This window comes from Amblyomma maculatum, chromosome 1, assembly GCF_055883805.1.
Source record: "Amblyomma maculatum isolate TAMU_Amacu chromosome 1, ASM5588380v1, whole genome shotgun sequence".
Taxonomy (NCBI): domain Eukaryota; kingdom Metazoa; phylum Arthropoda; class Arachnida; order Ixodida; family Ixodidae; genus Amblyomma; species Amblyomma maculatum.
In genome coordinates this window covers 311010618-311036071 of record NC_139344.1, presented here as the reverse complement: position 1 = coordinate 311036071, position 25454 = coordinate 311010618, and the positions used below count along the sequence as shown (strand labels likewise).

At 46.8% G+C, this 25454-nt stretch overlaps 1 protein-coding gene across 6 annotated transcripts in view; it reads right to left on the bottom strand.

The window, feature by feature from the left end:
* Positions 1-25454, bottom strand: part of LOC146207078 (traB domain-containing protein) — a 68143-nt gene that overhangs the window by 34877 nt on the left and 7812 nt on the right. For all 6 annotated transcript variants that reach the window (XM_084596448.1, XM_084596345.1, XM_084596389.1 and 3 more), the window contains exons 3-5: positions 21432-21637; positions 8863-9003; positions 8645-8755 (exon numbers count right to left, since the gene is read on the bottom strand). In XM_084596448.1, coding sequence (XP_084452574.1) covers positions 8645-8755; positions 8863-9003; positions 21432-21637 — 458 coding nt within the window. The remainder of the gene's footprint in view (positions 1-8644; positions 8756-8862; positions 9004-21431; positions 21638-25454) is intronic.

The following is a 25454-nucleotide window of genomic DNA, read 5'->3' as shown; positions in this document are numbered from 1 at the left end:
CAAAGTGGGCCATTTGCCCAAGAGCTTTGCTGAGGATATATGCACGTTCCTTATCAGCAAGGAAAGCCTGAACTCCGTAGCTGATGTGGTAGGGCATTGTTGAATACTTGAGAATTTGAAGATGCGCCGAATGACATCAAAGTTCAGTCCTTTGGATACAGTCACAATCATTGCTGCTATTGACACAACATCCGAAGCCACTGATCTTGTCTCTACTATCTGTCGGATAGTTCGAGAGAAATTGGCCCGCTCCCATGCACACTCTTTAGATCACACTTCCACTTCTAAGCAGCGATCGGGAGAGTCTTCTTCCATCAATGCGGCGGACTTCGGTACGCAGCACATGTCACACTATTCTTGACCACACAACGCTCTGAGGTCACACCAGTACCAACACTATGAGCGGCCACCGCCCGCTCACGACCAGAACGCATCGCGTGATGCCTTTTCAATGGGTCCCGTTGCCGATAAATGCTACCAGACACGGACATTTGATCGCTCCGACGAAGAACGCCAGGCGTAGACCGGTGATCGCCTGCCTCTTGTTTGCTTCCAATGTGGGAATACAGGCCATATCGCAAGATTCTGCAATTACCATCAACCTTACAGATACGGGCCACCAATGTTCTCAGTGCGACTTGCTTACCAGGGTGCATCTACAATGACTGCGTACTCGACTCCTCCAACAGATCTTAGGCACACTACCCTTTGCAATTCATCCCTGGCGTCGATCGGAGTGTCACTCCTCCTCCCATGCTTTGCATGTGGCGGTCTCTGTCACCTCGTCGCCGGTCCTCACCACCTTCTCCAGAATACTAACCAGTGCGACTGATGGGGCGAGGCCGCTGGAACTTCGATCTGTTCTGATATTCCTTTTCCCGTCTCAATGCTCAAGAACAAAAGTTTGTGTGGTCGCTAATGGCGTATCTACATTAGCTCTCGTTGATACCAGTGCGACTATTTTTGTTTAGTATGCGATTTAAATGTCTTCTGGGACGCAAAGTGATTTTCACGTGTGATGAAACCTCAACGTTTTGTGGTGTGAGTGCCGAGCTGTTGCGCCTTCTTGGAGTGTGTAATCTTGAAGTTGGATTGGGTGGAGCAATTTATCAAATGGAATTTGTCGTTATCCTTAGCTCTACCCATAAAGTTATTTTAGGAATAGACTTTTTTAAGCTGTGCGGAGCAACGGTCGACTGCGCAAGTGGCGAGGTTTATTTTGAGTGTTTTTTAGGCATTTAGAAATAGGGAGTTTTTTTCATGACATTTGGCTCTCAAAGTCTACCCTCGCGTTATAATCGTATCCTGCGATTCGGTTGGCCTAAAGCAGCGCCGGGGTGCAGCCATATTAAATCCATAATTCTATTTCGGTTTCCGCGGTATTACGATGTTATGTAGGCAACGTGGGTACCAGGGAAGCCAAACCAGCCAAAACCCAATCCATCCAAAGTCAAAACGTTGCGCCTTTTGTTTGTGGCTCAGAATCACGTTGTTCCCTTGATCACGCGCTTCTTGCATCTTTCGCAGTGGATTAGCGCGTGTACTTCTGTTATCGCATTTCGCACGATGGTAACGTGCCATAAACGGTACGACGCTTGCCTAAAAAAAGCTATTGTGACAGCAGAAGAAATCAGAAATTCTGCGGCAGCTCGACGGCTAGACACTACTAATCTACCATATATGGGTGGCGGATGCAGCAAGAGGTGATTTTTAAATGTGAACCTGACTGCAAAGGCTTCTGAATCATCTGGGAGGATGAGAGTGAAAAGGAAGACTCTGTTCCCGAGAACTCAGCCTCCGGTGCCGCCGCCGACGACTAATGAGCATTTTTGATTAGACTGCAATTGCTATAATGCTATTAAAGGTGCTTTTTCAAGCGATTATCTCGTGTTACATTCGTGGTTTTATTTTTTTTTCCCACTGGGCAATATGAAAAGTCGCCCCTCATGTTACATTCGCGGTCGCGTTACATCCGAGTAAATATGGTATGTCGAATGTACTTGTCCCTATGAGGTGTGAAGCTAGTTTTCATCAATGTCAGAAATACTAAAGCACAAATACAGTCGCCGATCGAAAATTCGGACCCCCTAATATTTTGTACATGCTTGATTATTTGGACTTCTTTTGTGCCACTGCAACATGTGACATGAAACTAATATATATATATGAAATAACCAGAAATTTCGGATGAATCGCGATTGATTCCTCGATTTCTCGAACTGTATTCGCCGCTGCCAATAGCCAACTGCCCATATAATATTGCCACGTGCCTAGCGCCGCGCGACTGCCGTGTTTGGTGCCGACGACGACGAAGTGGTTGTTGGCTCGAGAGGCGCGCTGGTGCTAGACTCTGTGATCGGAACTAGAAGCCGACCTTATTCTCGGGTCCTCGTCTACGTGTACCTTCACGGCTCCCTGTGGCTTGAGTCGTGACAATATGCATAGTGGCACGTCATTAATTCAGGCTTCGAGTGGGTCGAAAATGTGGTCAATTAAAGCGAATTTCAAGCTAAAAAGGTTGGTTGGTTTGTGAGGTTTAACGTCCCACAGTGACTCAGGCTATGAGAGATGCCGTAGTGGAGGACTCTGGAAATTTCGGCCACCTGGGGTTCTTTAATGTGCACTGACATCGCACAGCACACGGGCATCTAGCTTTTCGCCTCCATCGAAAAGCGGCCACCGAGGCCGGGATTCGATCCCACACCCTTGGGAACAGCAGTCGAGCGCCATAACCACTGCGCCACCCCGGCGGGGCCAAGCTAGAAAGATATTAGATGTGGGGCCCTGATGCAGTGAGACGAAGAAGCCTTCACAAATGGCCCTGTCACATTTTGAAGATACTTCAGAGGCCAGACTTAGAATTGTGCCCTGAAGGATCCTCAGAATGCGGCGGTTCAGTGGCATGTATGCTTTTGCTTCTGGACTTGGTCTAAGCTCGCAAGTTTGCCTGCAAAGTATCGATGGCAGTACAGCCATCAAACGATGATTGCCGCCTATCGTTTGTGTAAACACCGCGCGGCGAAACAGACAGTCAAGCATCAGATGGGCCACACAACTGCTGACCCCTTCCTCCACCATAATGAGTGGCAATTGGAAGTTTATGTAAAGTGATTTTTTGCTATAAAATTTAATTTTCCGGACTTTTTCGCGTATCTAAGGGGTCAGAAAAATTAATTGTCGACTGAAATCGGAGCTGGAAAAACTGCCATATGTATATACAGTCGAACCCGGATATATCGAATTTTGGTTATATCAAACTCACGGAATATCCCCTTGAAAATCCCATGTAAAATATAGGAAAGCCGTATCATATATCGAACTCAATTTCATCGGTCGTTCGATATATCGAACTCCGCACCACGCAGTGGAAAGTGTGCTTTCCCCAAAGACGATCGCATCACCCTCGGCCATTTGCCGCGTGACATTTTCAAGCCACGGGCGGAAGGAATGAGAGGGGACAGTTCGGCGACGGCTGGTCGAGGGCAGCGCCGCGCCCATTCCCCAAAGGCGCGGCATCTGCGGTTATCGTTTCCTGCGCGCCAGCACATGAAGTATGCAAGCCATGTGCGTGAATGAATGAGAGAGAACCGGTGGGAACGAGAGGGGAAAAACACGACAGAGCGAAACGCAAGCTTGGTGTGCCCATTCTTTTGCTGAGCTATCTCTCTCCTTCCTCTCTTCCGGTCTTCGTTCGCAGTAGCACTCGCTACGCATGTGCCAAGCCAACTCAGCCAGTTTTCAGACAGAACGTTTCTCCAGCGTGTGTTGCGAACCCTCTGCGAGCGGCGGCTGATGTGGCTATGGCGCCTGGGGACGTCAAGAAACGGCAGATCTCTCTCTCTCTCTTTTTTTTTTTTTTTGGCGAGAGTCGTTTACTTTTATCGGTGTGCTGTACGCGCAGCGTAGCGCAAGATATGGCGGATGTGGACGTTAAGAAGCGGCAATGTTTTTTTTTTTTTTTTGGGGGGGGGGGTCTTTTATCCTTGCATGTATGAATCAACGAAAGCACGCGGTCAGCTGCGATCATGATACTGGCTTTTAGCATTTTTCGCTTCAAACAGCATTTAGCTATCACGCTTTCCAATGATTTTGTGGCAGTGGACTATGCCCGCCCCAAGCGAGCCGTGATAAATCGAACCAGGCTTGTGCAATCAAGCCATCACGGGCACTCTGGCCAAGTTAGTTCCCCGCCACAACAGGAGCTAAAAAAAAGACGACTCCTCTAAATTCCAAGTAGAACTATGTTTAAAATAAAAGAACAGCAAATCGAAACCGGAACTGGTCTCATGGCCTGAAACAACGTTCCAGTTGATGAAACGGTGACGTCAGATACAGTACTTAAATCAAGTCTGAAAATCATGACGCAGTACATAAAATGCCTGCGATAGCCTAATACAGGCTTTAAGATTTCATGATCACGCGGGGAGCGGGCAGTAATGCAGGTATAATGTTCGTGCCGTCACAAATCCAGTGTTGCCCACAGAAATCATCTGAACTAATCTACAAAACTGCAAATTTTAAAATCGAGTTGCGCGCGAATGATTTATTGCACGGCGTTCAAATATGGCAGAATGTGTCAGGGTGGAGAGGAAATCCTACAGTAAAATTTTTACCAGAAATGTGAATATCGAAAAAACCTCCAGAGTTGCCCTTTAAGAGCGAAAAGGTGAAAGCCTTTGGGGCTAGTTCTACTGTAGAAATTATTTCACAGGTCTTTTTTTTTTTTTTTGAGACACACTGAGTCGTTCACTGGTGCTGTACTGAATGTCAAGCAATAGCTCTGCTGATATAAGACACAATGCTGGTTTTAATGTTTATTTCATAGATTTATTTCATCTACAATGATCACAGGAGCGTCAGAAATGGCGCTACGTCTCTACAGGACCGTCGATACACAAAGCCCGGCACCAAAATTAGAATCCATGACTATAGATACGACGCAGACAATGTCCCACTTTATAGTTACGCGCGTCAAATGACATTGATCAAATACCGCGCACCCATCACCCGATGTCTTGTGATTGTGCGCAGCTAGTGCGACAGCCTGCACATGCGTAGGGTTTTAACGAAGCATGGCCGAAGCTCTCCGTGGTGGCGCGACATGCACAGTGGCGCTCCCTACGTTGCCATGAAGACGGCAGACTAGACAAAGAGAATTATGATTGGTTTCTCATGAGCCGGGTGGCTTGAGCGCTTGGTTGAGCATCGGAGGCATGGTGATTCGCCTGATGGAGACGGCCAAGCTTTTGTTTTTTTAAAGTGGCAGTGTGATGGATGTTTTCTGATCACAGTACACAGCGCACATGAGCCAAGAAAAGCTTTTCCCTTTAAAATATTTCTCACCATCCTCGGTTGCGCATCTGCAACGATGCCGTTTCATGGGAAGCACGTCAACGCACCAGACGCACTTTACTATAAATGAATTTTATCAAAAATGCCTTTGCTCTAAAGGTGAAAAAAGGTACAGTTGACCATGGAAGATGAACAAGCTTCAGTTTCACTTTACTAAAGCCCAGTTTGCTATATCAAGATTCTACTGGCTAACCATACCGACTGCCTTCCATGCACAGCTCTGCTCTATGCACTGAGGATGACCCCATAATTGAAAACCCGAAAAGAGACCAGGAACTTGATCAAATCATTGAGGCTTCTGCAGTGTTCTTAATAGTGCCTTCCATGCTGTCAGGGCCAAAGCCTCAGTCTGAATAAATCAGCTGCTGCCATTCAGCTATTCTAATTTGCTAGGCTTCCCTGTCAGAATCAAATTAGATGCGAACAAAAGTGATGGCAAAAAAAAGAGCACATTTCAGTTGAGGGGTGCAGTGCAATTATCTCAACGCACCTCAGGGGATGACAGAGTGCAAGTGTTAATTGACTCTGCTTGTTGTTCTCCTTCAGTGGATAATATTTCTGCTTACTCATGTTCACACCTCAGTAGCACCGTTCCTCTTTCATGGGACAATGATGGTGCACAAGGCATCCATTAAATGCAATCACAACTTGATTCAACAAAACCCAAATACAGTCAAACTTCAGTAACAAACGTGTGCATAACGAATTATTAATGATAAAGCATTAGATGGCTAAGTTCGTGAAATCATGTCAACAAAATGAGTCACTGGAAGTAGGTAACTGGTCATGTCTACACCTGATGACATCATTAGTCATATGAAGTGAAGAGATGTCAGTGGTTTGATGATGTCCCTCAGTCATTGTCATAGTCATAAGTATACGACATCAGTGATTTGGTGATGTCCCACAGCCAGCCAATCAGAAGGTTGCATCAAACTGTATCCTGAATGCCGCGAGACACTGACGTCTCATTCAAAAAAAAAAGTTACACATCATTCGGTGGTAGCATCGAAGGTCGAGGAGTGGTAAGTAGACGCCGAAAGTCGTCGATTAGAAGTCAACAACATCACAGCAGTGCTAGTGCTTTCGCATTCTCCTAATGCAGTTTCTGCAGTGAGCTCTAACTTTTTGGCTATATCGAATTCTTCCAGAATATTTTTGTCAGACAGATGCATGTATTTTCAACCTCCTATAGGAAACACAGTTCCGCACAAAGCAGGTTCTCTCTCTCTCTCTCATTTCAGGCTTTGTTACACTGCGCCAGCTCTGTTTGGTGCAGCAAGTGCCCACAACTACCTCGCAGACGTTGAAAGCGCCACATGAGGCCTGGCATGCAGAAATTAAGAAATCATATGCTCCTCAGCTGCAGTATGACTGCGTGCTGCTTTTCACCTTTTCTCGTCACAGCTGCAGTGCTAGCCACAGCAGTGGCGGCAGTCTGTGGTTGTCTGCAGTGTGCGCGTGGGAGTCAGTCGTGTGTGTTGTCATGGAGGTGAGCATGAAGAAGAGGACAGCTCTAACAATAAAGACGAAGCTAGACCAACGTGAAGAAGATGGTCAGGATAATTAACCCGGGACAAAGCGAAAGGTGAAATGAATGCTCTTGGCATGCAGGTCTTATGTTACCTGCAGAGGCATCAAGTGATGACGGTGACTACAGTCCAGCCCACTTATAACAGACGCAATATAACGAACGCTCGCTTAGTACGAACGAGGGCGGTGCTACCGTCAAAATATATACTGGGGCAATGGCACAGTGTCTCACATAGAACGAACTATTGTGGCCTCAATACTCGGTTAGAGCGAACGCGAAGCTGTCGAGCCCCCGTAGTTGACTGAGCCGGTGGTGTTTGGTGCGGTTTCGCTCGACTGCGAACCCGCGGCAGGCGCATTTCGCACACTTTGTGTTTCCCTGACACAACGCGAACACAGAGCACACAAAGCGTCCCCCGGCGCTCCTTTGCGGGTAAAATAAAGTAAAAAAAAAAAAAAAAAAGCGTGCATTGAAAAATGAAAACGAAAAAAGCGCACGCGCACGGTGACGAAAGAGAAAGTGGCGCCGCCCGCGTCGCTGTGATGCATCCATGTGATCTGCGTCGGCCAATCCGGAACATCAGGCGCCTGCTCTATCGGCTCAAACCGGTTCTCCATTTGTTGCTCCGTTGCCACCCCGCGCTGAGGGCATTACGCCGTCGATTCTTTCTGTGCGATGGCACTGCGTTGACATCGTTGCCGCATCTGTGCCTTTCCCAGATCGGGGAGTTGAAGGCTGCCTCAACGCGCAGCTGGCCGGACCCGACGTTGCCTGGGACGATTTCGTTTCTGCTGATGACGACGCCGACTTTGCGGAGCCATGCACTGACGAAGCTATTGTGCGTGAAGTGCGAGCCCTTCCCGACTGCCCAGAGATCGACGATGACGGTGACGAGGATGCTGCTCTACCGCCGGTTGCTGTGAACGCTTCAACCGCGATCGGTTACATCGCGTCGCTTAAGGAACTCGTGTGCAGCAGAGGCCTTGGCGATGAACATATTACCGTGCTGGAAAAATGAGAAACGGCAGTGATGCGATCAGCTTTGAAGAAGCAGACATGCACCACAAACTTTTTTCAAAAATAAAGTTAACTTTCGTCTCGCTTGCTCTTTTTGCCCGTATTATAGGTGGTCCACTTACTATGAACTTTGGACACAACGAACAAATGCCGCAGGACGATCAAGTTCGTTATAAGTGGGCTGGACTGTATCTCGACGAAGCAGAAGCTCAACTCTATCAACTTGGTTGTGTCTTGCAGGTAGCATGCCCGAAACAGTGATTATCAATGACTTTGTGGGCGGCGACAATACTGCAGTGACCACAGCTGAAATGATGGATGCTGAAACCACTGTGGCAGTTTGAACTGAACACCATGCAGAGGACGAGGACATTCCGACATCACAAGAGGCGCTTGCTGCCTTGGATTTGCTGCATCACCACTGCAGTGCTATTTCTCTGGCTGAGTGCTTGGAAACTGTAGAAAAAGGTGTGATACTCAACATGGTCAACACACAGATAAAGACTGCAACAATGCAGTTTTTTGCCCATAAAAAAATGAACATGATCCAAGTGTCCTCAGAGTCACCGTCTCTTTCATGTATTTTCCATGACATTTTATATTACAAATTATGGATATAATGAACTACTTTCCTATTTTTTACCTGTTTGTTATAACAAGGTTTGCGACCGGCCATCGCAGGCTTTCCTGTTTTCTCATCAATCAATGACAACCTAGTAGTGCCTTACTGCAGCTGCTTACCTCTTGGACTGCACGGCGGAACTCTCCGCCAGGGGCCATGCCCAGCTGCCGTGTGAGGTGCGCAGACATACTCAGCAGGAGGATGTACATGATGCCCTGCACCAGGCCGTTCTGGAAGAAGAGAGCATGTACTACTTCTTTCCCAAGTCAAGTGTGTATTTTCCAGGCGCCAAAGACAAACTCTCATTTCAACTAGTGGAAAAAGCACGCACACCCACCTGCTTGATGGTTGTCATCATTTTCTCCATGTTCATGCTTTGCGACTCCCTGAGAATAACTTCTTCGTCAAAGGAGAGAATGTTTAACCGGCTCTTGCACAGCTCTATCAGAACAATGTCAGGCTGAGTTTCCTGCACTGTCTAAAAAAATGTGAAGCAGAAAGAAAGCAGAAACAAAACAATAAATAACACAAAAGCTTGTCTCAGAAAATTCATATTCAAAGTGCTTACTACAACACACAGCTGGCAATTTACATGTCAAATTTAAAAATCCTAGCACTAACACAGATCTCAGAAGGCGCCTAAGGTGACACATTTGAGACATCCCTCATGTTTGGAAACATGATGCTACCAGTGTCAATGAAAAAATCTTTGCCCTGTGCTGAGCAGTATGCCCTATCATGGTTCTTTCACCATCACAGTCATGCATTATCAGCACTGTCTACCCTTCTGACAAAATGGCTGTCAAGTATTTTTTTGGCCCCTTAATACAGCAACAGTGTACCAAGTTGACCAGAGGCACGAACCTGCAGCTCAGTCAACAGAAACATTTCCACTTATACTCTCCAATGCCTGTCGCCATAAATGGTAAAGCACAAAGTTTCTCTCACACCTTATTTCATCAATAGCTGCCTTTTATAAGGAAAGACTTATAAACCTTACCTAATAAATAAAGAAACTGCAAAAGGAGAAAAAAAAAAGATTAAAATGCTTAGTTTACAATTTGCCTAGAGTGAAAACTACCGTAAACACCCGCATGAAGTTTTTTTCCCCCGATTTAATCATGTCAGATCTCTGCCACGTATTATATGCGGATCCGAAAAAATTTCTGACTAAATTCACTGTTCAGGCCTCGTTATTAATCAGTGCTATCAGCATCAGGCTTCCAGCGAGTGGAGGTGCTATCTAGCAATGGCGTCGGCAGGCTGTTTCGATAGTTTCGGTTTCACCACACTGAGACCGCGATCATCGCGACTATGGTGCCCGAGACTCGTACGTGGCCAGAAGCAGGCCAAGCACACCTCGCACTATCTCTCATACCTCGCACAGGCGTCTCACGGGCCTCTCCAGGCATGCTGCCGTGCCCTATAGCCAAAACGCGGATGCTTGACCAGTACTCCCAAGGAGCGCATTGGTCACGCTTTTGAGAAATGCAGGATATTGTGAAAAAGATTTTATACAGAAAGCTGTCTTTAGCAAAGGACTCTCAGCAGACGATACACGTACCGGACGACGCGATCGTGAAAACTCCGAATCTGAAAACACTTCCGGGGCACACATGCCATGCGCCTGCGCACGGTGCCAGACGCGACAGGCGCGAGCGCGGCGCATGGCGACCGGCTGCTCGTGCGCTGCCGCCCCGCGTCTGCGCTGGAAGCCGTTGCTGGAAGTAACCTACTGGTTTTAGAACAGCCGGATGACCGATTAGAGGGGCGAATTGTGAGGTGCTCTTCTTGATGAGTGATATTCCTTGATTACGTGTGTCGGCGCAAGAAGGGGAGCGATACAGCAGCGGCACATGAAGATCCGTTCTGGTGCGGGATAGCATTGGGCGCGAAGGTGCGGAAGCGCGTACGATTCGCGTGACATCCATGAAATGTAGCGCAAATAAATACCGTATTTATTCGCGCAATGAGCCCATTCTTCGCATAAAGAAACCGCCTCTCACTTTTGCCGCTGAGAACTTGAAGAAAAAAAAAACCCCGCCAGCCGTTAGCACATTCTTCCTTTCTGCGCCGTCGCCGTCCAGTGTATTTCTTGGCAGCGCGCCAGATTTCCCGCAGCCATATCACAGTATGTCTCTTGGCGTTAGCTCTAGTGGTGAGGGATGGGGACTTCGCAGAGTGCCAGTGTGCCAGTGGCCTTCGTGGAAGCACCAGCGGTGGCTTGCTCGGCTCGTCCGGTTGCTCAGTGCGTTCGCTTTGCCACGCAGCGATTGGGGTGGCCGCGTCCACTGTCACAAAATCATTGGAACGTGTGCAGCAGCAAACGCTTTTTGAAGCGAATGATGCTAAAAGTCCGCGTTATGATCGCGTGCTTTCTTTGACGACTATTGGGGAAAAAATAAAAAGTGGGCCCATTACGCGAGTGTACTTCTGCTGATCTTTATTTGCTCGCATTATACGCGGATGAAAATTTCTTTTTCCGTATTTGCTATTCCGAAATTATGATGATGATGATGGATTTTAATGGCACAAGGGCGTCTCAGGCCAAAGAGCGCCAAACACAAGGTTAACGGTGTACTCAAGCTGATGTAATGTGCTAGTTGTGATGTTTCATGAAGGGATAAAAAACAGTGGTGTATAGGGCCCAAAAATGCATTCGCTTTGCAATATCACTAAAAACAGTGGTGTATAGGCCTAAAATTCGCGATGTATAATGAGCTGGGAAAAAATTAAAAAATATATATAGATGCTTTAAAAGATTTTATCCGTCCTCTTAAGGAGGAACGGGCTGAGACCCACGTCGATAAGAAATTCCATGTAAATAGCCTACTTGTGATAAGAATTTAAGCACATGTTTTAAAGGAAACATTGGGTGCTCACCAATAAAAATGGATAGGTGTGCAGGTATTTGATAAGTGTACAAGGAGGGAAAATGACTTCTCCTTTCTGGTTCGAGCTGTGCACATATAATTAAAACATGAATTACAGTAAGCCGATCACATCTCAAACAGTGTGGTGCAGGAGAGTTTGTTAAAAGATATGTATGTGTTATGTATGTGTGACCAATTCTCAGCCTGCTCGGAGCTACTTCTTTAAATCTATCTCGTTTTTCTGTGGTGTACCTGCCTATCCTTGGCTTTATTGTGTGTAGTTTATTTTCTGCTGCAGCGTCCCATTCCTCTTGCCATTGTTGCCAAATCACGTTTTTATGTGTGGCTTGAGGTCATAATAAGTTATCTTGTCAATGTCTGTGTCATTTCGAAGGGCAGCTGAGGCAGCAAGCCTATCAGCAACCTCGTTGCCTGATATACAACGGTGGTCTGGTACCCAACATAGCGTAATTTTAACTTCTAATTTATGGGCAGACACTAGGTTGTAAAAGAGAGAATTTAGGACTGGGTTCTTATGCCATTTCAAAGAAGATATAGAGGTTAAAACGCTGAGGGAGTCTGTTTAGATTACCGCTGTATGTACTTTGTTTTCAATAATGTGTCTCACAACTAGCAGGATTCCATGGCATTCAGCGGTAAATATACTTGTATGTCTGTTCAGTGTTTTTGAAAGTGAAAATTGCGGTCCATGTGCTGCACAGGACACTTGAGCAGACTTTGAAGCATCAGTGTAATATTCATCACAAGTGTACTTCACCTGAAGTGACATGAAGTGCTGCTGTATGGCAATAGGAGATGCATGTTTCCCCACTTCAAGGAATGACAGGTCACAATTACCAGCGTGCATTTCCCAAGGAGGAATTAAGTTTTTTATGGAAATTGTATGAAGACTGGTAACCGGAATGCCCAGATGTTCAATATGCGTGGAAACTCTGATTGGATATGGTGGTGTCAGAGATGGTTTTCTTGAGAAAAGTGCTGTGCTAGTTTTGTCAAGCAGGAGCCGGCGACATGGATGATCCAGTTGGCATAGTACCTTCATAGCATAAGTTACACAAGTGAATTCTCTTCTCCGTTGCAGTGACCATCGGTTCGCCTCGACATAAAGAGTAGCAATTGGGCTAGTTCGAAAAGCGCCTGTGGCGAGGCGAAGGCAGAGGTTGTGCACGGGATCAAGCAATTTTAGAGCAGAGGATGATGCGGACCCATAGACCATCGAGCCATAGTCAATGCGTGTAGAACTACACTATTCAGAAGGCTCAGAAGGCAATTGCGGTCTGTGCTCCCCCATGAAAGGTGAGAGAGAATTTTTAGCAGATTCATCGCTTTCCGACACTTCAGTTGCAACTGTTTTATGTGGGCAATGAAGGAAAGTTTTTCGTCAACAACTACGCCAAGAAATTTATGTTCCTTTTTAAAGGCAAGGCTCTGACCATTCAGTGTAATGTTGAAGTCAGGTCTGATGCCAAGCTGCTTAGAGAAAAGTACACAAACACTGTTTTCAGAGTTAAATTTAAACCCATTGTCATCAGCTCACCTGGACAATTTGTTAACACCTAGCTGAATCTGTCTTTCACAGATGGCAAAGTTGCAAGATTTGAAGCTATCTGGATGTCATCACCCTATACAGAGCAAGAAATGGTTTTTGGCAGCACGCTTTTTAGAGAGTTCATTTTGACTATGAAAAGTGTGCAACTGAGAACACCACCTTGAGGGACACCATTTTCCTGTATGTACTGCTTTGAGTATGCATTACCAACACGAACTTTGAAGGTCCGTTCAGACAAGTAACTTCGTATTGTATTCAACATGTTCCCTGTGATACAAGGAGAGAAGAGGTCGCGGATGATACCATAGCGCCAAGTGGTATCATATGCTTTTTCAAGATCAAAAAAGACAGATAAACAATGTTGTTTGTGTACAAAAGCATCCCTTGCATACGACTCAAATGCAATGAGCTGATCAGCTGTTGACCACCCAGCTCTAAAACCAGCTTGGTTTTGATGAAGAAGACCATTACAAGGAAATGTAGAAGGTGACGATTTACTATTTTTTTCAAAAAGCTTGCATAAACAGCTGGTTAGAGCAATAGGCCGATAACTGGCAGCAAGAGTGGGTTCTTTTCCGGGTTTTAATATCGGGATAATGATTGCTTCCTTCCATGCTTTACGAAAGCATCCTGTGGCCCATATTTTATTATACAGGCAAAGTAGGGTTTCAAGCGTGTCCACATGCAGGTGCCTGAGCATTCCATATGTGATCCTGTCAGGACCTGGTGCTGTGTTCCCACATGTGCCTAGTGCAACCTTCAGCTCCTGCATGGTGAAAGGGCTATTGTACCCTCCTGTGCACGATCTTTTATCACATATAGGCTTCCTCTCCTCAGTTACCTTGTGCCGCAAAAAGGAATCTGTATAGTGCCCTGAGCTGAATATGTATTCAAAGTGTTGCCCTAGTGTGTCTGCTTGATGTTCTAGAGAGTCATCACTAGTGCTGACAAGGGGTGTTGGGAGAGTGCTATATCCTTTGAGTGCTCTTATCCTGTTGTATACTTTGTGTGCATCAGAATAAGAGTTCACAGAAGAAAGAAATGATGACCAGCTTTCTCGCTTGGAGATGCGTCGAACACGCCTGCCATTTGCCTTTGCGCGCTTAAATCCTATTAGGTTTTCAGCCGTGGGGTATCGGCGTAACTTCGACCATGCTCTGTTTTATGTTTCACGGGCAGTCTTACATCCTGCATTCCACCACGGCCTTCGTTTGTTTCGTGGCTTACTTGATGTTTGTGGAATGTGTTTTTCTGCAGCATCTATAATGTACAGCGTGATCAAGAGTTGAGATTCGTCAACGCCTAAGGCAGTAACTGATGAACAGGGCAGAGCTGAGTGTTCCCTGAACATCTCCCAGTTGGCCGCATATTCTTTGAATTTCCTGGGACTAGACACATTTAAATTTTTATTGCCTGTGTACTTCACAGAGATAGGAAAATGGTCGCTTCCATATAGATTGTCAATAACAACCCACTCTGTAGCTGCCAAGAGCATTGGAGAGCCAATGGCTAAATCAATGGCTGTGTACATTGTGGGGATTCACAATCCCCTTCCTCCATTATAACGCCCGCGCGTAATTAACACGCGTGATTACGTGCGCTGGCAGAGAGGTTGGCGGAGGAGAGGGCATGCTGGCCACCCCCCGCCGCCTCCTAGGCCTGTGGTGACACTGCCGCATGCTTCCCTCTTTCCTGCCGGCGTAACCGGGAGACCTCCTCTCCCGTTCCATGTCGAGGAGCGCGACTGTAGCAACTCGCTCGGGGTTCTTCGCCGATTGGGCGCGCACGCGCGCAGTTCATGATTTCCGCCGAGGAGACCACCGCCGTCACCGAGAATCGCCCACACACCGTAGGCACTTACCGCAACGGGATGTGAGCGCGAAGCCGTGTCAGGTGAGAAGACTCTTCCTCTCACCTCTTTGAAGCGCTTCCCTATTAGATGGTTTTTATTTCACCCCCGTATGCGGCGTTCGCTCGCTACACGGTGGTTGTTCTTGATTGCTATTCCCTTGCCGTGTACTCGAGCACAATAAACTCTGTTCGAGTACTAACTCGGTGTTTGTCCCCTCTGGCCCAAACCCACCACAGTGGCGATTTCTCGCACCGCGGGTTGGGGGTCACAGCTCTGTCTGCTAGGGCTGGCACGTCGGGGCTAGAAGGCGACTGTAGCGTCTAGCCCCCCCCCCTCGCGTGGTGCATTCTTGAGAGAATGAACCCCCATATTATGGCGCCCAACGTGGGGCGCCAAGAATATGGGGGTTATTCTCGCAAGAATGCGCCACGGGGGGCTAGACGCTATAGTCGCCTTCTAGCCCCGACGTGCAGCCCCAACAGACAGAGCTGTGACCCCCAACCCGCGGTGCGAGAAGTCGCTACTGCGGCAAGTTCGAGCCAGAGGGGACAGACACCGAGTTACATACTCGAACAGTTTATTGTGCTCGAGTAACGGCAAGGAAAATACACTCAAGAACAACTGCCGTGTAGCGAGCGAACGCCGCGTACGGGGGTGAAATCAAACCACCTAAGGGAGAAGCACGCACAAGGAGTGAGAGGTAGTCTGCTCACCTGTGTGCGGCTTCGTGCTCACGGCCCGCGGCAGTAAGTGCGCGCTGAACCGGGAGCAGAGGGTGAAGGCAGCGGTCTCCCAACGGAATTGCTGATCCGTGCGCGTGCACGCCCAACCGTAAAGACATCGAGGGAGCTGCGACAGACGCGCTTCTCACCTCGGCTCTCGGGGAGAGGAGGTTTCCCGGGTATGCCGGTAGGAGAGAAGAAAACTTGTGCGGTGTCGCCGCGGGAGCCTGGGAGGATGGGAGGGCGGCCAATGTGCCCTCTCCTCGCGGTCCTCCCCAAGAGCGCACGTAATCACGCGTGTTAACTACGCACGGCCCTTTATAATGGGGGCAGGGGATTATGAATCCCCACAACGTATTATGAGCCGAGCTGTAGTATGTTGGCTGTTTTGAGTTGAGCAAACATGATTCTGAGGACAACAAGAACTTTTCAATTAGTGCACCTCGGAAGTCCGTTCTTGTACATCCCCATAATGGGTGGTGGGCATTAAAGTCTCCGACCAGCAGCCATGGTTCTGGAAGTTGGTACATCAGCTTTTCAAAATTTTTGTTGCATAGTCGATGATCTGGCGGAATATACAGCGAACATACTGTTGTTATTTTACCGAATATTAAGGTTTGTATTACCACTGCCTCTAAGTCTGTGTTAAGCGAGATGTTTCGACAAGCGATTGACTTTTGTGTTATAATGGCAACGCCACCGGAGAGGTGAGTACTGCCTTGCCTATCTTTTCTGAATACACGATACTGCTTAAGAAAACTTGAGTCTGTTGGTTTCAAATGCGTTTCTTGCAGACAAACTATGTTTGGTTGGTGTTTGGCGAGGATTTCATATATGTCATCCAGATTTTTAGGAGCCCTCGACAGTTCCAATAAATGCTCTTGGTAGCCATTTTGGTAGGTGTGGAAAGAATATAGAGTAGGATTAAGACTCGCCACCCTTATCCGGTGGCTTAACTGGTGCATGTTTTTTTTTTATTTGAAGCGGTATAGTAGGCCCCGCCTCTCATTGGCGGACTCCCAAGGCGCCACTGACGCTGCGGAGTCCATGCTCACCTCCATCACCTCTGGTGAAGGCATGGAGGCAGGAGATTTTTCAAGAGGAACCAAGTCCCTCTCAGATGTCTTTGGTGTCCCGGACGTCTGGGAGAAACTGACCTCCGGGATTGCAAAGATTGGTGCAGCTGATAGCTGCTTAGTGAGGAGCCATGGTGGGAGTACGTCAGCAGCATTGCACTACGTGCCCACTGTTACTAGACGCGGCCTGCCCCTCTGCGGGCTGCGTCAGCATAGGGAGCGGAGGAAAGCATTCTGTGCTTTCTTCGCACCTCTCAGTATGTTATCTTCTCGGTTACCTTTATATTGATTACATCCTTTTCGGCCTGAAAGGCTGCACAGGACCGTGAGTATGCAAGGGTGGGTGCCCTCACAGTTCACACATTTGTAGTCAGTTGCACTGCAGTTATCTGTTGTGTGGTCGTGTGCGCTGCACTTTGCACAGGTAAGGTGTACTCTGCATGTCTGGCTGCCATGCCCGTACCGCTGGCACTTGAAACACCTGCGGGGGCTTGGTATGTATGGGCTAACATTGCAGCGGATGAATTCCACGTCGACGAATTCAGGAAGTGTGCTCCGGTTGAAAGTGAGAACAATATGTTTCGTTCTTATTTCCTCGTTCTTTCGCCCGATTGTTATCCCTCGAACCACAGTTACACCTTGGTTCTGGAGCCTTTAAGGAGATCTGATTCTGTTTCGTTTAGGAAGTCTCATTCAGAAATCACTCGCTGGCAGCTGTTAAGACTGCGGTGAGGCGATACTTGAAAGTCAGGTTGAGCAAATGTCTTTGTTATGACGAGCTTGTCTGACTGGGCTTTGTCTGATACCTCTATTAGTAGGTCACCAGATCCTAGTTTCTTGGCTTTATAGTTTGCCCCAATGACGGCCTTCAGTGAGCTGGCAATCAGAAAAACTGATAGTTCATTCACAGGTTTAGACTCCGTTATAGAGCGTAGAACAAGAAACTTTGGGAAGTTCTCAGTTGGTGCCACGATTTGTGTGACTTCGGTGCGACTCCTTTTCGGAGGTCGATCAAGTTTTTTTGATGATTGTTTTTCCATGCATTATGGGTGGTCTACTGTGGCAAGCTCTCCAAGAGATGGGAGTTCCAATTCACCTCATCTGTCTCCTCAGGAGCCTGTATGAAGGGCAAGAGGCCACAGTCAGAACTGGGCATGGTCTTACTGATTGGTTTCCGATTGAGAAAGGAGTGAGACAAAGCTGCATACTGTCGCCCTGCCTATTTAACCTATATGCTGAGTGCATCATGAGGAAGGCCGGTCTGGACGAATCTTCAGCTGGAGCGAAGATTGCTGGAAAACGTATCAACAACCTTAGATATGCGGATGATACCACTTTAATGGCAGAAAGTGAAGTGGAACTCAAGAGACTGCTGATGCGCGTACAAGAAGAGAGTAAGAAGTTTGGGCTTAAACTGAACATTAAAAAGACAATGATCATGGCGTCTTGAACTATCAAGTCCTGGAGAATCAATGGACAAGAAGTGGAAGCTGTGACAGGTTTTCCCTTCTTCTTGGGCTCCAAGATTACCTCGGAAGGAGACTGCAGCCATGAAATTAGGAGACGCCTGCTTCTGGAAAGAGAGCCATGGCTAGCCTTGACCGCCTAGTAAACAGCAGAGACATTAGTCTGCCAACCAAGATTCTTATAACTCGTGCTATGGTCTTTCCAGTTGTGATGTATGGATGCGAGAGTTGGACTGTTAAAAAGGCTGACCGCCGAAGAATTGACGCGTTTGAATTGTGGTGCTGGCGGAGACTCTTGAGAGTTCCTTGGACTGCCAGAAGATCAAATCAGTCGATATTGTCGGCCATAAACCCTGACTGCTCATTGGAGGGTCAAATTCTAAAGTTAAAGCTCAGCTACTTTGGTCATCTGATGAGAAGAGAGGAGTCGCTGGAGAAAGATTTGATGTTGGGAAAAGTTGAAGCTCACCGGAGAAGGGGTAGGCAGCGAACGCGATGGTTAGATGGCATTCTCGAGGCACTGCAGATGAAGTTATGTGATACAGTCGAACCCGGATATATCGAACTCGAAGGGGATCGCGAAATAGTTCGATATATGGATAATTCGATATACAAAAATCGGCTTGTGAGGGCACTTACGATGCCAAAAAACGATACCGCATGTGTCGCGTAATCAATCCACTTGCATAATGAACCCACCCTCCACTTTTTCACCCGAGAATTTGAAAAAAAAAAAAATGCGTTAAGACCAGCTCGCTCACATGCAAGCGATTGAGCGACGAGTGGCAGCGACAGAGCGAAAAATTTCAAACTTGTTGGAACTGCGTCCCCCTTGCCGCTCGAGCCACCGCGACAGCCCAATAAAAGGTTTCTGTGTCGCTGCGGCAGAAATCGCGAGCGTTTTCGCTTGCATGTCGATGGCACGCGTCAGTCCGTTTCGGTCGTCTCATCCACAGCTAATTGGCAGCGTGCCAAGATGCTGCGTAGCGATAACGTCAGGGCGCGTTTATCTTTTGATAGCCCCTGCGGTGGCGGGGAGCGAACTTGGTAGAGTGCCCATGATGGCTTTATTGCACAAGCCTGGTTCGATTTATCACGCCGCGCTTGGGGCGGGCGTCATGATCGCAGCAGCAGACCGCATGCTTCCGTTGATTCATACATGCAAAAATAAACGGCTCCCGCCAAAAAAAAAAAAAAAAAAAAAGAAAAGCCTGCCGCTTCTTAACGTCCGCAGCCGCCATATCTTATGCTACGTCGCGCGTACAGCACAACGATAAGAAAGGATGACTCTCGCAAAAAAGAAAAAAAAAAAAAGAAGAAAAACAGAGAGAGCTGCCGCTTCTTAACGTCCGCAGGCGCCATAGCCATGTCAGCCGCCGCGCGCAGAGGGTTCGCAACACACACTGGAGAAAGCGTCCGACGTCTGTCTGAAAACGGGCTGAGCTGGCTTGGCGCATGCGTAGCGCGTGCTGAAGGAGAGAGATAGCTCGGCAAAAGAATGGGCACACCCACGCACATGGCTTGCAAACGTCATGTGTTGGCGCGCGGGAAACAATAACTGTAGATGCGCGCGCCTTTGGGGAATGGGCGCAGCGCTGTCCAGAACTGTCCCCTCTCATTCCTTCCGCGCGTGGCTTGAAAACGTCACGTGGCAAACGGCCAAGCGTGATGCGATCGTCTTTGGGGAAGGCACACTTTCCAGTACGTGGTGCGGAGTTCGATATATCGAACGACCGGTGAAATTGAGTTCGATATATGACGCGGATTTCCTATACTTTTACATGGGATTTTCAAGGGGATATTCAGTGAGTTCAATATAACGAAAATTCGATATATCCGGGTTCGATATAACCGGGTTCGACTGTATTAGGAAGATAGTGAGAGACCGGAAAGCGTGGCGTGATATGGTCCATAGGGTCACGAAGAGTCGGACACGACTGAACGACTGAACTGAACTGAAGGGTTCCTAATATTCTGTCGCCTCTGTTTCACCCTTATATGCAGAGGAAAGTCCCAGAGCTCCTCACCTGGTAGACAGGCGGAGAGCTCGTCGGCCGAGGCTTGACCACGACCTCGACCACCACCGTTCACGGTTTCTTCCCTCCACCTTTCAACCTATCGCCACGGTACGGATTACAGCTTCGGTATGGGGGCTCAGGGTCCATGGTGGCGCCAAGCACCAACACCTCATTACACAAGGTGCCCCTGGGGGGTTGCTATTCCGAAATCACACCTTGTATTATATGCAGGTCCGTATTATATGTGGGTTTTTACGATATTTTGATCCATCCATTTCAATTCTTTTTTTTGTTACTTTTCACTTTTCCATACTTTGGCTTTTTTTTTTCTTTCTTCTCTTGTCTTGTCTTGAGTGTCGTCTTCTTTCTCCTTTTCTGTTTCTTCGATATGAGACAATGCTTGTCAATGCAGCCCATGCTGGGACCTAAGTTTGAAACTCCTTAATTGGGGCACCACTTCTTTTCGTGCAAGAATAAATTTCAGCAGAGACAAGGATGTGCTGCCACGACTATGCCACGTGGTGTGGTGAGGTGTTTAGGGCTCACCATTGGAGTATGTGTCCTGAATTCGAATCCTTATAACTCGCCTCCATGCTAAACGTAAAGCCAAGTAGTAAGATACCACCTCGAACACTGTCCAAAGAAGGGTTAAGTCACAATGCTGGATGGCGGCCCGTTAGTGGTGCAGCACACCATCTTTATGGGCTCTGTTCATAACACCAAAACAGAAATTCCAGATCGACATTCGTGTAATGTTAAGGCTTCCACCTTAAAACAAACTCAAGATGAGAGTGAACAGCCTGACTGAAAACACAGAAATTGAAATGCCAGTAACAAAGTTATCAGCCTCGTGTCCAATGTATCCCTGTACCATAAGCATTTGAAGCAGGTGGTCATGATAGTGTATAATCAAGAGAGCTACATCCTCTCAAGAAACAAGATCAGTTACGTTTTTTCAAGACCGAGCCACAGTAGCTATCGACTAACTATCCTCCCACTCCAAAAAAAGAAAGGAAGCGAGAGCTTTATCACTTCCCAGCGTCTATGCTGGCATGATCCACCTCTGATTGTAGCCACTCTGCCTAAGAAACAGCAACCAGTCCTTTGTAGTTTCAGCATGCTGACATAGCTGACAAGAGGTTCCAATGAGCTGTGCTGCAGATTTACACTTCCGTGGCTTTCATAGCACAATTGTGAAAAAGCTGCCACAGTTTCCCTTTTTGTGACAAAAGGATGGTGTACTGGAAAACGTGGTATTAAAAATGGAGAGGGACAAAATAAGTACCCATGATTAGGGTGCACCACGGCCCCTTCAACGCCCACACTCACCTTGGCTACATCTTCCTGGCTCTCCAGGCTAAAATGCGCAGTGCCCACGAGGTAGACGATTGACCCTTCCTGCGTCTTCAGCACGGTCACTGTCTCGGGGAGCTCAGGGTTCTCCTTGCGCACTCTTTTCACGGTCACCGGCACTGTGTGCCTGGCATCCCTACCGCACAGCTCCAGGCCTTCAGACTCGCTCTCAGACTGCACGTCTTTTGCACAGATAAGACACATGTTGGTAAACTTTAGATGGCTTAATTTTATACCCCAAACTCAGAGAAGAGCTTCCTCCTCTCACTGCTGGCTGCTGCACTGCAGCACAAGTCAACAACATAACATCACTTTCAAGTGAGCATTATCTCTGAAAGTGTACACAGCAAATATATCAGGCCACCAAAGTACATGCCCAAAGCTTGCTTGTCTTTTTTGCCAGCATCTGTAGAGGAACTACAACTGCATCTACCAGGACATAGGCTGGCATGCCTTACCAGTGCCAGCATTTACATGTGGTCATAATGAGGCTTAGGATAGAAATAAATCATTGACCAAAAGATTAGGATACCCATCCGCTTAACCGGCGACACAGAGCGCTTGGATCTGGGCGGGGTTTTTAGCGTTGTTGGGTCTGAGCTGAGCATCAGAGCCCCTCAGGAGGACTCTGTTCTTTCTTGATGTGTTTGCATTTTGTTTAGGCGTGTCTAAATCATGTGAACTATGTCTTCAGTGCTTTTTAATCAGTGATTTCAAGTCCGTGGTCAACAATAAAGTCAAATGGAGAATCTTAAAAGAAGCAAACAATAGATTAAATCTAGGCTAATTGAAAAGAGACATTCAAATAATATGGGCTTGGGCCCATTCCCAGCTACAGGAAAATGAAGGGGTTCACGAGCTTGCCCAGTGTCTAACTCTGTGGGTGACCCAGGGCCCCTACCATGATAGCGATAGTGGCCAGGACTGACTATGATATAAAGACAAAGTCGAGCGGTATACCCACCAGCCGACAGAAAATAAACGAAGAGCAAGAGAACATATGGAGACTCCTACAGACAAGAACATATCCCAACTCCCTTGCTCATGAGCAGGTGGCACCTAACACAATATAGAAATAAATGAGAGCAATTTTGACACGCACACTGAAAAAGTGTGCAGCTGAGTTTAAGTGATACGAACGCAGCCGATAGGAATTTCATTATGACAGTGATAAGTAAAATCCCCCTGGCAAGGTGCAGTGTAGAAAACTTTAATGTGATATGGTTAGAATTGCGACTGCCCAAAAAACTCCCTCCAGAATGTAACAGAATTCCCCAACTGGTCAAAAGAAATATCAATAGGGACCAATTAGAGAATGCTGCCAAACTTGAAAGTGGACTTTCTAAAATTGAATGGGCTCCCAAAAACAGAACCTTGGATATAAAGAACCTTTGAGGTAAAAGACCTTGAAGGTAAGTGACCATTGAGATAAAAGAATTCTGGAGCAAAGCTTAGTTTAGTATAGTTTATGGGGTTTAACATCCCCATGGGTGCAACAGCTAAAACAGGATTTGTAGCCATTTTTGGAGAAGCAAAATCTTAGCTTTAGAGCAGTAAAATCCAATTCTGGAGCAGCTCACAAGGAAACAATACTGCACGTTGCAGCACAAATTTTAATTTTGGAGTCGTTTGACGAAACCTTACTTTCAGCACACACAAAAAAAATGAAGATGTTGGTTGGTTGGTTTGTGGGGTTTAACGTCCCAAAGCAACTCAGGCTATGAGAGACGCCGTAGTGGAGGACTCCGGAAATTTCGACCACCTGGGGTTCTTTAACGTGCACTGACATCGCACAGCACACGGGCGCCTTGCTTTTCGCCTCCATCGAAAAGTGGCCGCCGAGGCCTGGACCATATGAATGTGATCCGTTGAAATCAGAAAGGGCCACCTGTCAATGACGCTTGGTATATTTCCTTGAGGAACTGCAATAATACTGATAGTTGAGCTAGTTGGTGCATCATTTTTTTAACACACAGAGCTTAACAAATGAAGGAGAAGTGAGTAGACGGGAACAGCGCTGTTCCCGTTTACTTGTGTTTGCAATGTTTCAGGATAGAATAGAAGGGGCAAACTTCTTCCTGTCTTTTGTTTTTGTTGTAAGTAGGCATCTTCAACATGATGGTTGCGTGTTTTCGAGATTTTTAGCCCTATTTTTAAACTATTGAGGTGTTTTTAGACTTGTCAGTGGTGGTTAGAAGCAAAGAGCTGTGCAGTTAGCCTCAGTTGGTGGTTGGGAGCGATGTTCCCGTCTACTCGCTTGTCCTTCCGTTTGTTGCGCTGTGTGTTTCTAAAAATTTTCCTTGAGGAATCTGGTGTGTACCTATTCTTGTAAATAAGCGTTTTGTACTGCAAAGCATGCTATCACACTAAAAGAAAGAGCCATAAAACTGAGGAGGTTTCAAACTTCGATGACTGAATAGAAATAGAAAAAGCTAGAGAATATGCATTCCTTCTTTTCTTTTCTTTTTTTCTTTTTCTTTTTTTTTGAATCTAGTGCGGTTTGACAATCTTAATCACAGGATGTTATCTTGCTCGCAAGACTCATAAAACAATGTTTTACGGTCTGAAAAATCCACAGCGTGTTGTACGAGGGCAGCTCCAGAAGAGCTCAATTCGAAGCCATGACTGCGATCAGCCTGTGCCCAAAAGCGAGCGCATTACAAAAACTAAAGAAACAAAAAGAAATCTTGAATCAAAAGCAAACATAGAAAAAAAAGACAAAACTAATATAAAAACTGTGACCAAAAGGCGAAAGGGCAAATGCCAAAAGCAGGAAAGAAAGCAAGTCAAACTGACGAGTGAGCCAGCCCGTCTTTGGCCTGTGATTTACACTTTCTAGGGGCTGGCGATGATTCAGCCATTTTGATTCAATATTTTGATTAAGGGGAAGTGGGTGATAACTCAGGATATTAGGTTATATGTTTCATGAATGGAGCAGACTTTATAGTATTTCGACGTCCCAACATTGGCACTCTGGGGCTCCACTGTGATGTTATGGAATTGAAAATATAAGGCTGCTGCGAGTTTCCCGACCTGATGACACCAGAAATAAATTTCACATGTACCACCTCAGGTTATATTAGCAGAAACACAGAAGCCATAACTGATGTACCTCCTACACTATCTGACGACGGGAGAGTGAGTCGATCGACGAGACAGGATAAAAACAACATTGCTCTAGACGAATGGCCTAACAAAATACCGTAAAGTTTCAAGAGCAAGAATACTAGAGATACAGTCATTAAAAGCATGCGGCGGTTAAAACACAGTGTTGAAGTATTGATCCAAAATCACAAGTAGTACGGCGGCCCTTTTCGCAATGTGACTCAGTAGCAGTGCTGCCTTGTTACAAACGGCCCCTTTGTGTTATAAGGATGCTTCACCGCACGGACAGTAATCTATGCGCTGAAGCATCCCCAAACCGCAACTGTTCAGTGTACTCGAAGAGCGGAGGAAGCAAGTGGATGGAAGAGAAAAAAATATGAGTAGGCCTTAGAATGGCAGGATGTCATCTCAAAACAAAACTAAAAGGCCAATGACGCATGCTGCAGTGTCTGAAATGTCGTGACTTGCCACATCACAGAAAGTTGTCCGTGATTATGGCAAACTTCTGCAGCCTGACATTTTTGGCAATTTTTAACATTTTGGCGCAGCCTGGCACAAATTTAACAAATTTCACGCTTATGATGCAGCTTGGCGCATAAATATGCAGCTGTATCAAAATGGTGCAATTGGCGCAGCTGTTGCACACCTGCATCCCAAAGCAACTCCGGATATTATGAGAGAGGCTGTAGTGGAGTGCTCCGAAAATTTGGACCACCTGGTGTTCTTTAACTTGCACTGATGTCGCATAGCACATGAGAGCCTTGCTTTTGACCTCCATCGAAAAGCAGCCGTCCACTGCACCCCCAAAGTGTGTGTCTTGGGTAAAGCACGTTTAAAGTAAAGGACATTTAAGATAATTACCCGCGGCCAGCAATCCACCAGCTCTTGTGAGCA